Source organism: Hyla sarda, chromosome 8, assembly GCF_029499605.1.
Source record: "Hyla sarda isolate aHylSar1 chromosome 8, aHylSar1.hap1, whole genome shotgun sequence".
NCBI classification, from domain to species: domain Eukaryota; kingdom Metazoa; phylum Chordata; class Amphibia; order Anura; family Hylidae; genus Hyla; species Hyla sarda.
This window is the reverse complement of record NC_079196.1, coordinates 159,102,159-159,118,225: the sequence shown is the minus strand read 5'-3', so window position 1 is coordinate 159,118,225 and position 16,067 is coordinate 159,102,159. Positions and strand designations below refer to the sequence as shown.

Genomic DNA, 16,067 nt, shown 5'->3' with positions numbered 1-16,067 from the left:
CATACCCCTATACAACCCCCCTCCCCAATAAAAATGAAAAACGTCTGGTACGCCACTGTTTCCAAAACGGAGCCTCCAGCTGTTGCAAAACTACTCCCAGTATTGCCAGATAGCCGTTGACTGTCTAGGCATGCTGGGAGTTTTACAACAGCTGGAGGCACCCTGTTTGGGAATCACTGGTGTAGAATACCCCTATGTCCAACCCTATGCAAGTCCCTAATTTAGGCCTCAAATGCGCATGGCGCTCTCACTTTGGAGCCCTGTCGTATTTCAAGGCAACAGTTTAGGGCCACATATGGGGTATCGCCGTACTCGGGAGAAATTGCCTAACAAATTTTGGGGGGTATTTTCTGCTATTACCCTTTTAAAAATGTAAAATTTTTGGGAAAACAAGCATTTTAGGTAAAAAAAAATATATATTTTTTTACATATGCAAAAGTCGTGAAACACCTGTAGGGTATTAAGGTTCAAATTACCCCTTGTTACGTTCCCCGAGGGGTCTAGTTTCCAAAAGGGTATGCCATGTGTGTTTTTTTTTTTTTTTTTTTTTTTTTGCTGTCCTGGCACCATAGGGGCTTCCTAAATGCGGCATGCCCCCAGAGCAAAATTCGCTTTCAAAAAGCCAAATGTGACTCCTTCTCTTCTGAGACCTGTAGTGCACCAGCAGAGCACTTTTCACCCCCATATGGGGTGTTTTCTGAATCGGGAGAAATTGGGCTTCAAATTTTGGGGGGTATTTTCTGCTATTACCCTTTTTAAAATTGTAAAAATTTTGGGAAACCAAGCATTTTAGGTAAAAAAAAAATATATATTTTTTTTACATATGCAAAAGTCGTGAAACACCTGTAGGGTATTAAGGTTCACATTACCCCTTGTTACGTTCCCCGAGGGGTCTAGTTTCCAAAATGGTATGCCATGTGTGTTTTTTTTTTTTTTTTTTTTTTTTTGCTGTCCTGGCACCATAGGGGCTTCCTAAATGCGGCATGCCCCCCAAAAACCATTTGTCGCTCCTTCCCTTCTGAGCCCTCTACTGCGCCCGCCGAACAATTAACATAGACATATGAGGTATGTCCTTACTCGAGAGAAATTGGGTTTCAAATACAAGTAAAAATTTTCTCCTTTTTACCCCTTGCAAAAATTCAAAAATTGGGTCTACAAGAACATGTGAGTGTAAAAAATGAAGATTTTGAATTTTCTCCTTCACTTTGCTGCTATTCCTGTGAAACACCTAAAGGGTTAATACACTTAATGAATGTCATTTTGAATACTTTGGGGGGTGTCGTTTTTATAATGGGGTCTTTTATGGGGTATTTCTAATATGAAGACCCTTCAAATCCACTTCAAAACTGAACTGGTCCCTGAAAAATTCCGATTTTGAAACTTTTGTGGAAAATTGCTGCTGAACTTTGAAGCCCTCTGGTGTCTTCCAAAAGTAAAAACTCATAAATGTTATGATGCAAACATAAAGTAGACATATTGTATATGTGAACCCAAAAAATATATATTTTGAATATCCATTTTCCTTACAAGCAGAGAGCTTCAAAGTTAGAAAAATGCAAAATTTTCATTTTTTTTCATCAAATTTTGGGATTTTTCACCAAGAAAGGATGCAAGTTACCATAAAATTTTACCACTAAGTTAAAGTAGAATATGTCACGAAAAAACAATCTCGGAATCAGAATGATAACTAAAAGCATCCCAGAGTTATTAATGTTTAAAGTGACAGTGGTCAGAATTGTAAAAAACGCTCCGGTCCTTAAGGTATAAAATGGCCTGGTCCTTAAGGGGTTAAGGACTGAGCCCTTTTTCACCTTAAGGACTCGGCCATTTTTTGCAAATCTGACCACTGTCACTTTAAACCTTAATAACTCTGGAATGCTTTTAGTTATCATTCTGATTCCGACATCGTTTTTTCGTGACATATTCTACTTTAACTTAGTGGTAAAATTTTGTGGTAACTTGCATCCTTTCTTGGTGAAAAATCCCAAAATTTAATGAAAAATTTGAAAATTTTGCATTTTTCTAACTTTGAAGCTCTCTGCTTGTAAGGAAAATGGATATTCCAAATTTTTTTTTTTTTATTCACATATACAATATGTCTACTTTATGTTTGCATCATAAAATTGATGAGTTTTTACTTTTGGAAGACACCAGAGGGCTTCAAAGTTCCGCAGCAATTTTCCAATTTTTCACAAAATTTTGAAACTCTTTTTTTTCAGGGACCAGTTCAGGTTTGAAGTGGATTTGAAGGGTCTTCATATTAGAAATACCCCATAAATGACCCCATTATAAAAACTGCACCCCCCAAAGTATTCAAAATGACATTCAGTAAGTGTATTAACCCTTTAGGTGTTTCACAGGAATAGCAGCACAGTGAAGGAGAAAATGCACAATCTTAATTTTTTACACTCACATGTTCTTGTAGACCCAATTTTTGAATTTTTGCAAGGGGTAAAAAGGAGAAAATTTTTACTTGTATTTGAAACCCAATTTCTCTCGAGTAAGCACATACCTCATATGTCTATGTTAATTGTTCGGCGGGCGCAGTAGAGGGCTCAGAAGGGAAGGAGCGTCAAATGGTTTTTGGGGGGCATGTCACCTTTAGGAAGCCCCTATGGTGCCAGAACAGCAAAAAACCCCACATGGCATACCATTTTGGAAACTAGACCCCTCGGGGAACGTAACAAGGGGTAATGTGAACCTTAGTACCCCACAGGTGATTCACGACTTCTGCATATGTAAAAAAAAAAAAAAAAAAAAAAAAATTTTTACCTAAAATGCTTGGTTTCCCTAAAGTTTAACATTTTTAAAAAGGGTAATAGCAAAAAATACCCCACAAAATTTGAAGCCCAATTTCTCCCGATTCAGAAAACACCCCATATGGGGGTGAAAAGTGCTCTGTTGGCGCACTACAGGTCTCAGAAGAGAAGGAGTCACATTTGGCTTTTTGAAAGCAAATTTTGCTCTGGGGGCATGCCGCATTTAGGAAGCCCCTATGGTGCCAGGACAGCAAAAAAAAAACACATGGCATACCATTTTGGAAACTAGAGCCCTCGGGGAATGTAACAAGGGGTTAAGTGAACCTTAATACCCCACAGGCGTTTCACGACTATTGCATATGTAAAAAAAAAAAAAAATAAAAAAAAATGTTTTACCTAAAATGCTTACGAGACGTTTTTCATTTTTATTGGGGAGGGGAGGGGGGCTGTGTAGGGGTATGTGTATGTAGTGTTTTTTACTTTTTATTTTATTTTTTGTGGTAGTGTAGTGTTTTTAGGGTACAGTCGCACAGGCGGGGGTTCACAGTAGTTTCTCGCTGGCAGTTTGAGCTGTTGCAGAAAATTTGCTGCAGCTCAAACTTGCAGCCCGATACTTACTGTAAGCCTCCGCCCATGTGAGTGTACCCTGTACATTCACATTGGGGGGGGACATCCAGCTGTTGCAAAACTACAACTCCCAGCATGCGCTGACAGACTGTACATGCTGAGAGTTTTAGTTTTGCAACAGCTGTAGGCACACTGGTTATGTATCACTGAATTTGTGACCTTACTCAGTGTTTCAAAACCAGTGTGCCTCCAGCTGTTGCAAAACTACAACTCCCAGCATGTACGGTGCATGGTGTAAGGTGACTGCTGGGAGTTGTAGTTTGCAACAGCTGGAGGCACACCGGTCGTGAAACAGAGTTAGGTAAAAAAAAAACTCTAAGTTTCACAACCAGTGTGCCTTCAGCTGTTGCAAAACTACAACTCTCAGCAGTCACTGACTGCCAACGGGCATGCTGGGAGTTGTAGTTATGCAACCAGCAGATGCACCACTACAACTCCCAGCATGCACTTTAGCTGTTTGTGCAAGCTGGGAGTTGTAGTTATACAACAGTTGAAGGTACACTTTTCCATAGAAAAAAATGTGCCTCCAACTGTTGCAAAACCATAAGTCCCAGCATGCCCATAAGGGAGTGCTGGGAGTTGTGGTGGTCTGCCTCCTGCTGTTGCATAACTACAGCTCCCAGCATGCCCTTTTTGCATGCTGGGAGCTGTTGCTAAGCAACAGCAGGAGGCTGTAATTCACCTCCTGCTGCTGCTCCATCGCAGGTCAGTCCCTCGCCGCCGCTGTCGCTCCTGGGGCCCCGATCCCAACATGGACGCCGGGGATCGGGGTCCCCAGCACCCGGGGTGCACGTCCCGCACCCGCTCACGTCCTCCGGAAGAGGGGCGGTGCGGGAGTGATACCCGCAGCAGGCGCCCTGATTGGTCGGCCGAATCAGGGCGATCGTGAGGCCAGTGCCACCTCACCCCTGCAGGCTCTGGCTGTTCGGGGCCGTCAGCGACTGCCCCGAACAGGCAGTAATTCCGGGTCACTGGAGACCCGATTGACCCGGAATCGCCGCAGATCGCTGAACTGAATTGTCCAGCGATCTGCGGCGATCGCCGACATGGGGGGGGGGGGGCATAATGACCCCCCTGGGCGATATGCCGGGATGCCTGCTGAACGATTTCAGCAGGCATCCGGCTCCGGTCCCCAACCGGCTAGCGGTGGGGACCGGAATTCCCACGGGCGTATGGATACGCCCTGCGTCCTTAAGGACTCGGAATGCAGGGCGTATCCATACGCCCTGCGTCCTTAAGAGGTTAATAGAAATTATTTACAAATCTGTTTAACTTTCTGGCACCAGTTGATTTAAAAAAAAAATAAATAAATCCACCGGATTACCCTGCGCCGTAAATGTACGGTGCTGTGTAGTGCACAGCGCCATACATTTATGGTGCGGCTGTGCCGTGAGCGCAGGAGCTGCGATTGCTTCATTTACGGCGGGTCCCGGCGGCTGTCAGCAGCAGCTGACCCACCAGTAAAGCAATCGCACTTTCTGCCATTAACCACTCAGATACCGTGATCAATTTAGATCACATCTGCGGCAGTGTGGCATTTAAAATGGCTGATTAGCCAAGATGGCGGAGCCTGGTTCTCCTGCCTCCGTCCATCTCCCGGGGTCTTCTGCACTGATCTGCCTTCCAGCAGACCAGAGCAAAAGATCACCGATAATACTGATCAGTGCTATACCCTATGCATAGCACTGAACAGTATTAGCAATCTTATGATTTATATAAATAGTCCCGCGTGGGGACATAGTGTAAAAAAAAAAAAATAGATAATAAATAGGTTGATAAATAGGAATGGGAGATTTCGGACAAGAAATCTTTTATTCCTAGAGCCATTGAAAGGAAGTATCCTTTCTCAGAGTCTGATACTAAGTGTTGGGATCACCCTCCTGAGATTGTGGCAATTTCTAAGGTCTCCAGAAAGGGTTTTTTACCGTTTGAGGACTTAGGTTCTTTAAAAGACCCAATGGATAACAAAGCAGAGACTTTCTTAAGAGCTTGGGGAACTGCAGGGACTACTCTTAAACCTACTGTTGCTGGTACCAATGTTGCGAGATCCCTGCTGTTGTGGGTTGACCAGTTATCTTCAGATCTGCAGAATGTTGTGCGCAAAGAGCAGATTCTATCCTTGATTCCAACGATAAAAGCAACTGCTTTCTTTGCGGTTTCATATTCTGATGCGGTTAGACTGTCTGCCAGATCAGCAGTGCTTACCAATTCCGCCAGAAGGGTGCTTTGGCTTAAAAATTGGTCAGGGTATAGTGGCTCAAAAAGGAAGTTATGTGCCATCCCTTGTGTGGGGGAACTTTTTAGTTTGGTCCTCTCAGATGTATTAGAAAAGGCAGGGGATAGGAAGAAGGGGTCAGAGGTCCTGTCCTTTTGCAGAATCCCATCGAAAATCAATCTCTGCAGTGCATATAAAGGGGGAACTAAATACCAGGGCAGACTTTCTTAGCCGCCAATTGATTTTATCAGGGGGAATGGTGGCTGAATCCAAAAATATTTCACAAGATTACAGCCTTATGGGGAACCCCTCAAGTGGATCTGTTTGCTACCAGGCACAACAGACAGGTCAGAAACTTTTTCCCTGAATCCAGCAGGCAGACCTTTTGGCGGTGGATGCATTATCCCAGAGATGGGATTGGGACTTGGTTTACGCTTTTCCTCCCCTGGCTCTTGTTCCCAGAGTTATAAGGAAGATCAGGGAGGACATAGCAACAGTCATCCTAATCGCCCCATTCTGGCCTAAGAGCCTGGTTCTCCTGTCTAAGGACTATGGGGGAGATTTATCAAAACCTGTCCAGAGGAAAAGTTGCTGAAGTGCCCAAAGCAACCAATTAGATTGCTTCTTTTATATTTTCAGATGGCTTTTTAAAAATGAAAGAAGCTATCTGGTTGCTTACAATACAGTGGAAAACCAGTGACTTCAAAGATTTATTTTAGAATTTGGAAGAAATTTTTCGTTTTCGGATTCTGTCAAGTTAGATTTGGATAAGCCAAATTTTGCCTTCATCCGTGTGTGTGTGTGTGTGTGTGTGTGTGTATTTAAAAAAAAAAAAAAAAAAAAAAAAAAAATGTATTAAAGTTCTTGAGAAAGGGTTAAAGGCTGCTACCCTTAAAGTACAGGTAGCTGATCTAGGGGCTTTATATGGGCAGAAAATGTGCTATCATCCCTGGATTGTGAGATTTAAGTCAGTCACCAGAATGCAGTTCCCCTGTCCGCAACTTTCTTTTCCTTGGGATCTTAAGCTTGTTCTACCCACTGCATTCACCCCCCGAGTTCTAAAAGAATTAAGTAATGTAATAGAAGGACTCTATAGTAACAGGGACTGTTCCCCAGGACTGGCGCATGGCAAAGTGGTGCCAATATTTAAAAAGGAGACAAAAGGTAACCCTGGAAATTATAGACCTGTTAAGTTTAACCTCCGTTGTACATAAATTGTTTGAGGGTTTTCGAAGAGATGCTATTATGGAATACATTGATACAAATAATTGTATGACTCCATATCAGCATGGCTTTGAGGGATCGGTCCTGTCAAACTAACCTGATCAGCTTTTATGAGGAGGTGAGCTCCAGACTGGACCAAGGGCAATCGCTGGATGTCGTATATCTGGATTTTTCCAAAGCATTTGATACGGTGCCACATAAAAGATTGGTGCATAAAATAAGTAGAACTGGTCTGGGAGAAAATGTGGGTAAGTAACTGGCTCAGTGATAGGAAACAGATGGTGGTTGTTAATGCTACTTATTCTGATTGGGTGACTGTTACTAGTGGGGTTCCACAGGGGTCAGTCTTGGTCAGTCCTGTTCTCTTTAATATATTTATTAATGACCTTGTAGAGGGGTTGAATAGTAATGTAGCAATCTTTGCAGATGATACCAAACTCTGTAAAGCGGTAAACACAATAGAGGACAGTGCACTTTTACAAATGGATCTGGATAGGTTGGGGGTTTGGGCTGAGAAGTGGCAGATGAGGTTCAACACTGATAAATGTAAGGTAATGCACATGGGGAGGAAAAATCTGAGACTGGGTTATATATTAAATGGGAGTATACTTGGGACGACTGACATGGAAAAGGACTTTGACGTGGAAAAGGGGTCTTAGTTAATAGTAAACTTAGCTGTAGTGACCAGTGTCGGGCAGCTGCTGCCAAGGGAAATAAAATCATGGGGTGCATCAATAGGGGCATAGATGCCCACGACAAGGAAATAATTCTACCGCTGTTCAAATCACTAGTCAGACCACACATAGAATACTGTGTACAGTACTGGGCACCAGTGTACAAGAAAGATATAGTGGAGCTGGAGAGGGTTCAAAGACAGGCAACCAGGGTAATACGGGCAATGGGAGGACTACAGTACCCAGAAAGATTATCAGAATTGGGGTTATTTAGTTTAGAAAAAAGAAGGCTTAGGGGAGACCTAATAACTATGTATAAATATATCAGGGGACAGTACAGAGATCTCTCCCATGATCTATTTATACCCAGGACTGTATCTTTAACAAGGGGGCATCCTCTACACCAGCACAGACGGGGGTTCTTTACTGTAAGAGCAGTGAGACTGTGGAATTCTCTCCCAGAGGCGGTGGTCATGGTGAACTTTGTAAAAGACTTCCAAAGGGGTCTGGATGCTTTTTTGGAGAATAACATTGCTTGTTATGTATACTAGATATTTAGGGACAGCATGTTGATCCAGAGATTTGTTTTGGCTGCCATATTGGAGTTGGGAGGGAATTTTTGCCTCTAGTATGAGGGTTTTTTGCCTTCCCCTGGATCAACTCAGTAGGGACTCATTGGGCATATGGGTTGAACTGGATGGACTCTGGTCTTTTTTCAACCTTACAAACTGTTACTATGTTTTGAGCCTTTGTCTTCAATACCCCTGAAGATTTTAGTCCAGAAAACTGCCTTATTAATAGCTGTGACATCAGCCAGGGGAGTTAGCAGCCCTATGTACTAGAGAACCCTATACGAAGATCTTACAATTATTTTAAGACCTGATCCTGCTTTTCTCCCTAGAGTTGTCTCAGAGTTCAATTTATCACAAGAAATGGTCCTTCCTTCTGTGCAAATTCATCTGCAGAAGGAGAAAATCTGTTTCACAGGCTTGATGTCTGCAGAGGTGTTCTAGAATACTTTGAATAAACAATCTGACTTTCTAAAATCCTTTTGTCCTTTTTAGTTTGTATGCCCAATAGGGGAAATGGTGTCAGAGCAGATACTATTGCTAAAAAAGTTAGAGGTCAGAAGAGGACAATTTTAAATGTATACATTTTTGTGAATGTAGTTATTTTTTTACAAAAGTACAACAAAATCAAACCTGTAAAAGTAGGGTATCATTTTAACCTCCTGGACCTACAGTATAGTGATTTTTACTGAGAAATGTACAGCGTAGAAACGGACACCCCCAAAATTGTGTTTTTCTTCCATTTTGTCGCACAAGGATTTTTTTTTTCCGTTTCGCCGTAGATTTTTGGGTAAAATGACTGATGTCATTACAAAGTAGAATTGGTGGTGCAAAAACTAAGCCCTCATATGGATTTAGGTGCAAAATTTAAAGGGTTATGATTTTTAAAATGTAAGAAGGTAAAAATGAGTGCAAAAAAACAGAAAAATGCTTGGTCCTTAAGGGGTTAAAACAAGGTTTGCTAACTTGAAATGTTTCTATTACTTGCAGCCCACAGGCAATGGTGTAGCTGATGCAAATAAAATGTGGCCCAATATTCCACTACCAAATACCCAGACTGCTGCTCTTCCTGTATGCAATGGCTGTGGAACACAAGAAAATGTGAAGAAAACAACAATTCTACTTGCTAAGAATTTCTGTAAAGCATCACAAAAATATGGTTAGTGTAATCCAATATGCGAAATTCACTTTGTTGCATTGAAGGATTCTCACTGTTCTGTTTCTCCCCCCCCCCCCCCCATAATTACATTTGCAGGATCCTCAGAGTTGTCACTTGCTGGACAGATGCAGGAAAATCTGCCACCTATTGGTGTATTTTGGGACATAGAAAACTGTTCTGTTCCCTGTGGCCGATCAGCAGTCAGTGTAGTAAAGCGGATTCGTGAGCGGCTTTTTAAAGGTCACAGAGAAGCAGAGTTTATCTGTGTATGTGATATCAGTAAAGAAAACAAAGAAGTGATTGAGGAACTTAACAATTGTCAGGTAATAACATAGACTTTGTGTTTTGACTCGTGCCTGTACCATAATTCTGAGACCGACCCTAGCTTCCTCTCTAAAGCTCCTTTCACACTGCCATTGTGCCCTGTTGAACTGCCTATTTTTTCTCAGTGGGAGAAAAATACAGCGTTTGCAGTAATTTTTCTCCCTCTAGTCTCCCCTGATTTTCTGACGGGCGCTGTTCTTCTGTGTGACAACGGCAGTGTGAAAGGAGCCTAAGAAACTAAAGTATTTATCGGGTATACCACGCACCGATCTATAACACGCACCCTCATTTTTCCAAGGATATTTGGGTAAAAAAAGTTTTTTTTACCCAAATATCCTTGGTAAAATGAGGGTGTGCATGTGTATACCCTGATACACTGTTTCTGACCCCGCAGAAGCCCCCAGGAAAGGCAGGGGGAGAGAGGCCGTCGCTGCCGCTTCTCTCCCCCTGCCTTTCCTGAGGTCTAGAGCCCTGCTGCCACCGCCTCTCTCCCCCTGGCTATTGGCGACGCTGCCCCTTCTCTCCCCCTGGCTATCGGTGCCGCTGCCCCATTGCCTCCCCCATCCCCGGTTGTATAATTACCTGTTGCCGGGGTCGGGTCCGCGCTGCTTCTGGCCTCTGGTGTGGCATCCCCTGCGTCGTTGCTATGCGTTGTTAGACGCAATGACGAGTGACTTCTTCAACGTGACGTCACTCTTCATTGCGCCGCATAGCAACGACGCAGGGGACGCCACACCGGAGGCCAGAAGCAGCGCGGGCCTGACCCCGGCAACAGGTAATTATACAACCGGGATGGGGGAGGCAATGGGGCAGGGGCGCCAATAGCCAGGGGGAGAGAGGCGGCGGCAGCAGGGCTATAGACCCCAGGAAAGGCAGGGGGAGAGAAGCGGGCAGCGACGGCCTCTCTCCCCCTGCCTTTCTTGGGGGCTTGTGCGGGGTCAGAAAAACCGGGGATGGGGAGAGGCAATGGGGCAACGGCGCCGGCAGTCTTTGGACCCCAGGATAAGCAGGGGCAGAGAATCAGGCAGCGACGGCAGGTCTCTGCACCTGCAAAAGCCGCTGCAGTTCATTGATTTAAAGCGCCCGCTTTAAATAATAGAACTGCAGCGGCTTATCGGCATATAACACGCAGATAGACTTTAGGCAAAGAATGTTAGCCTAAAAAATGCGTGTTATATTGCATATAAATTCTCAACAGGGAGCAGTTCTCTAAAAGTGTGTTTGTTTTTAAAGGATCGCTTTTTGTCCCTAACAGGTAACTGTTGCCCACATTAATGCCACAGCGAAGAATGCTGCAGATGACAAACTTAGACAGAGTTTGAGAAGATTTGCAGACACTCACACATCTCCAGCAACTGTGGTTTTGGTTTCCAGTAAGTGGAACTACAATAAATACTCATCTACTTGTGACTTGCAGTTATTGATGTAGAAATCATATTTTAACAATGCCATTATGTGGACAACAATTTACTTTTCTTATTTTATTTTTATCACTTTTATATCGTTATTTAAAGCTGATGTTAACTTTGCTCTGGAAATAAGTGACCTGCGGCATCGCCACGGTTTCCATATCATAATTGTGCACAAGAACCAAGCCTCTGAAGCATTGCTTCACCATGCACATGAGCTCATTCCTTTTGAAGAGTTTATTACAGACCTTCCTCCCAGGCTTCCTTTAAAACCACAGGTAAAAAAAAATAAAAAATAAATTTGCAGGATTTCTTCAATTGCCTCATTGCTTTATACGATTTAATGCAGCTGCTTTATTATGAGGCTTTGCAGGAGATTGTTGTTAAATGGCAACTGTCAACTAAAATAGGCTCGTGAAGCTGCACGCACAGTGTCAAGCCTATTCTAGCCATACCTGAGTATAAAGAAGTCTGCTGTATAGTCACAATACATTGCTTTGTAATCCCTCCAGAAGTCGGACTAAACAGGCGCAGCCGGTGGTCTACTATGCTCGGGGGCTGCACCACCTCTCGCCACTTACGTTGCACAGTTGATTGCCAGTTGATACGTGTGCAAGAGAAATAAAACAGTGCAGCCATGAGCCAGCAAACCCTGTGCATCAATCAATCAATCAACAGCGTGACAAAGCTGGAGCGAGGCGGTGTGGCCCCGGAGCATATCGGCCTTCAACTGTTTGAAAACTCCGAGGGATTACAAAGCTTTTTGTCTATATACAGCAGCCTGCTTTATCAGCACAGGTATGGCTAGAATAGGCTTGTGAATCCCTACTGCACTTTGTGCAGCTTCACAAGCCTATTCTGGTTGAAAGTTGCACTTTAAGGCAATGTCCTAACAGACATTCCGCTGCAGCAGAGTCCTGTTGCATTCAACAGGATTTTGCTGTGCACATGGCAGAATTTCCGTGCCAGATGTTTTCAGTGTTCACTCTTTCTGCTGACTATGCACGGAATGCATAGCCGTCTGAGACTGCATTCTTGTACAGTACTAGCACTGGCACATTATGCCAACACTTGCTGTCTGCGGAACATAGCCAAGCCTCCGCCTTATCACGGTGAACAAGAAGTCTAAGCTTAGTTTCAGGCTTAGTGATGAAAACTTCGAGATTTTAGAATAAAAAAAATATTCCTGACCATGTACATATAATTTTCATGCCTCTATATTTATTATAAAAATACCTCTTTTTTCATTAGCTCACAGTGTTAAAAATCCTAACAGGGGTAGGGGGCGTGACTCATGTTCAAGCCTGATGCTGCTGTAGGACTAGTTAGTGTCCCAGTAGGTATGGGGACCTCTAGTGGTGGGTTTATCAGGAGCAGTATTTTTCGTTAAATATTCAAAAAAATGTATTCAATATTACATTTTTAAACAACCGTATTACTTTCATCCGTAACATATAAAGTTTTTGGATATAGCAGTGCTCATTTTAAAAGGAAATTTTGAAGAAAAATCACCAAATTTTTTGTGTACCTGTCTGTGAAAAAAAATAAATAAATAAATAAATAAATAAATAAATTTTTGTAGATAAAAGGCCCAACAATATAAAAACTGCATAGTCAAACCTCAAATATAGACCATAATCCTGGCAACAACATCCAAAAGGAGAAGACTGATAGCATTAAAAATTTATGGAAAATGAACTTGTATAGAAAGCTCTATCCAACACCTGTGCAGAGGAAAAATTTAGCAGTTGCCCATAGAAACCAATCAGATTGCTTTAATTTTTTGTGGAGACCTTTTTAAAAATGCAAAGGGAACCGGTTATCAGATTTCACCATACATAACTTGTGGCAATGCTTTATATATGGTAAAATCTTCTGTCTCGCCATTCTCTAGAGACGTTCCTGCCATACATGGTAAATATCTTCCACTGCAATGTCAATAATTTACTGCATTTGTCAGTTTTGCAGAAAGTGTTGATTTTGGAATTCTGCAAAAATTTGCTGCACAATTTTTTATTTTATTTTTCTTCAAATTTACAGACAAAAAATTTAAGGAAGACAATGATAAATCTCCCCCAAATAGTTTGTGTCCCTGTCAGCTCCGTAAGTAGCCCTCTGGACAGGGAGATATACTCTCCTAGTCCCGCTGCTCCGGCTGTAATTATGCTCCCTCAGCGTGATTGACAGACTGGACATGGCCAGTGTCATCGCTTTGCTTTGTGTACTTAGGGAGCAGAGTGGTACCCAGGGCTGTCAATCATGCTGAGGGGTTGTGGTTACAGCGGGACTAGGCGAGTGTATCCCCCTGCCCAGGGGACTACTTACGGGGGAGGGGGTGGAGGGGTATCTCCTTCAAACATTGTATCCTTGTATTTACAAACATAATGCGTTGCCACCTGTTATATGGTAAAATCTGATGACAGATTCAATTAAATTTTTAGAGACCTTTTTAAGATTGGTTACTATAGGCAACTGGTCAACTTTCCTTTGCACAGCTTTTGATAAATTCTCTTTTTAATGTTTGTTGAGTAAAAAAAATGCATCCTAAAAAAGCTGGCTTTCTCAGTCTGTACCATCGGGGGGGACACCTAAACTGTCGGTATATGCTCTTGCCACTGGGAGGCGCTGACACTAGGCATACAAAGAAAGATCAGCCCCTCCTGGCAGGATATACCCTGCCTACTGACCCTGATCTAATCTGTTTTAGCTTAGTGTCAGTAGGAGGCAGACAGGTCTGGATTTCTGCAGACCTGGTCGTCTTTTTTTATTTTAGAACTAGGGCCGGGTTTAGATTCTTTTTTTCCTTTTATTTTCTTGTTTCCAAGGGGGGGTTCAGCAGGATGGCGCTACCTGTTCCCCCATATGCAGGTAAGGGGCATGGAGCATAGAGTATGGCGGTATACAGGGTAAGTATTTCTCCCCCCCCCATTTTTGTATTATACCGTGGGGATCCCCTTATCTCTGGGATCTCCTGTTGGTGTGTTCATCTATTTTTTTATTAGATTTTATGTGGGCACAGGTGAGGGTGTTTCTTTTTTAGTGCTGGGACTGCGGGGTAGTTTCCCTCCCCTGCACTTCTTACTGGCACAGCGCTTTCTCTATCTGGGATGCCGGCCGCAACTCCTGCGCTGCGGCCGGCGACCATTACTTTCACTTTCGCCTGCGTTCGGCAGGGGCATGGGGATTCCTATAGACCGTGACTGGGTCCGGGTCTTCTCTCCACCCACATGCTGCGGAGCTCCTGCCCACTTCCACTGCTGGCTAAAGCTTGCTTTGTGCGCGCACCAGGGGTCACTGATTTACTTATCGTCTCGGTACACGCGCTTTGGGGTCGTTTTTCTCTAATGGGGTCCGTCTTGGGGCGGTGGCATCCTCTGGGACAGACTGCTAGCTCCTCCTCTCTTCTCTCCTGCTCTATGGACCGTATGGCTCCATGAGATTGCTCCATTTTATTTTTGCTGATTACTTTTACTTGCATCTATGTCCGAAAACAGACAGGCGACTGCGATCCTAGTCACATACTATGCTTGTGTGGGCTGCTAGACCAAACTGCCCGGTAGTTCCACTGATTCCACCTGCTCCTCCAAGCGTGCCATTCTGTATGTAAAGATGTTACCCTGGCATGCGTGGGGTTCGTCCCTCACCCAGAGTGGGTTTCTTCCCTTACCCAGTCTATTTTCGAACTGGCTAGGCTAAGGATACTTCTCCCAGGGAGTCTCGTTCAGTATCTCCTGACCCTCTATTCCAACGTGCTCGCAAGCGTTCTGAGGTGATTGCCTCTGGCTCTTCTCCAGAGTCACGTACTCGGGATATACACTTTTCCCGTAGATCTCTCTCCTCTACCCCAGTTCACTGGCAGTTTCCCCCCTCCAGGGGCCATTTTTCGAGTGATTGTCAGAGGTCTCTGACTCATCGTTCCAGGTCTCACTCAGTCGAAGGCTACCTCTGCAGGTTCCCACTCTCCAGGGGAAGTAGTAGATGATGGGTCTGAAACCACCTCGGATCATGAGGACCACTTTGCAGTGTCTGAAATCGTGGACAGATTGGTGTCTGCCATCAAGGACACTTTTTTTTTTCATCTGGAGGACCCAAGAACTTCGTATCCTGATCTGGAAGTTTCTCTCTTCGCCGCTCTCGGCGTTCTCCCAAGGCTGTCAGTTCTCATGTGAAATTTGACGCCTTGTTGGACGCGGCTTGGAAGCATCCGGACAAACTATTTCAGGGAGCCAAGAAGATTCAAGCTCTGTTTCCCTTTCCTCCAGATCTTGTTTTCAAGTGGACAGTGCCACCTACAGTTAATCCTCCAGTCTCCCCTCTGTCCAAATCTACTGCTTTGCCTCTAGCAAAGGATCCTGCGGACAAAAAGATTGAGAACTTGGCGAGATTTGCCTTTGCATCCGCTTGAGTGGCCAAGGCTGTTTTAGTTTGGGCTTCTCCACTACACCAGGGCATCCTGTCAGGTGCTCCCCTGGAGGAATTGGTGGATATTGCTCGCCAGCTCTCTCAGGCGGGTGACTTTCTCTGCTCAGCAGTCTTTGAGTCCACTCGTTGCACGGCTTTTGCTTCAGGTAATTTGGTTGCCATTCGCCACTCCATGTGGCTGAAGGCGTGGGATGCAGATACTGCTTCGAAGAAATCTCTAACAGTTAACTTGCTCCTTGGGAAGTGGCTAGAAGAAATTATTTCCAAGCAGGTGCACTCTCAATATCAGAGAGCCCCTTCGTTCAAGGCACGTACTTCCTGGAAGCCAGACAACATCTCTGGTGGTTTCACAGCCAAGTCTGGTACCCAGAAACCTTCCTCTTCCTGAAGGGGCACCCCCAACTGCGTCATCTTCTCGGGTGGGAGGTTGCCTGTCTCTTTTCCGGGACGTTTGGTTGTCTCTGGTTCAGGACTCTTGGGTACTGTATGTCATTTCAGATGGTTATCGGATAGAATTCTCTTCCATCCCCAGGGATCGCTTCTTCCGATCCCGTCCATCTCGATCCCCTTCTTTTGGCAGTGGCTTTTTGCTTTACGTACACTCCCCTCTCAGGGAGTGATAGTGCGAGGGGAGCGTTTTCAGGGTTCTACTAGAACCTCTTCATCGTTCCCAAGAAGGAAGGGT

At 44.1% G+C, this 16,067-nt stretch overlaps 1 protein-coding gene across 6 annotated transcripts in view; it reads left to right on the top strand.

Moving 5' to 3' along the window:
• Positions 1-16,067, top strand: part of MARF1 (meiosis regulator and mRNA stability factor 1) — a 96,423-nt gene that overhangs the window by 32,959 nt on the left and 47,397 nt on the right. For all 6 annotated transcript variants that reach the window (XM_056536867.1, XM_056536866.1, XM_056536868.1 and 3 more), the window contains exons 4-7: positions 9,059-9,227; positions 9,324-9,550; positions 10,807-10,924; positions 11,066-11,238. In XM_056536867.1, the coding sequence (XP_056392842.1) occupies positions 9,059-9,227; positions 9,324-9,550; positions 10,807-10,924; positions 11,066-11,238 (687 nt within the window). The remainder of the gene's footprint in view (positions 1-9,058; positions 9,228-9,323; positions 9,551-10,806; positions 10,925-11,065; positions 11,239-16,067) is intronic.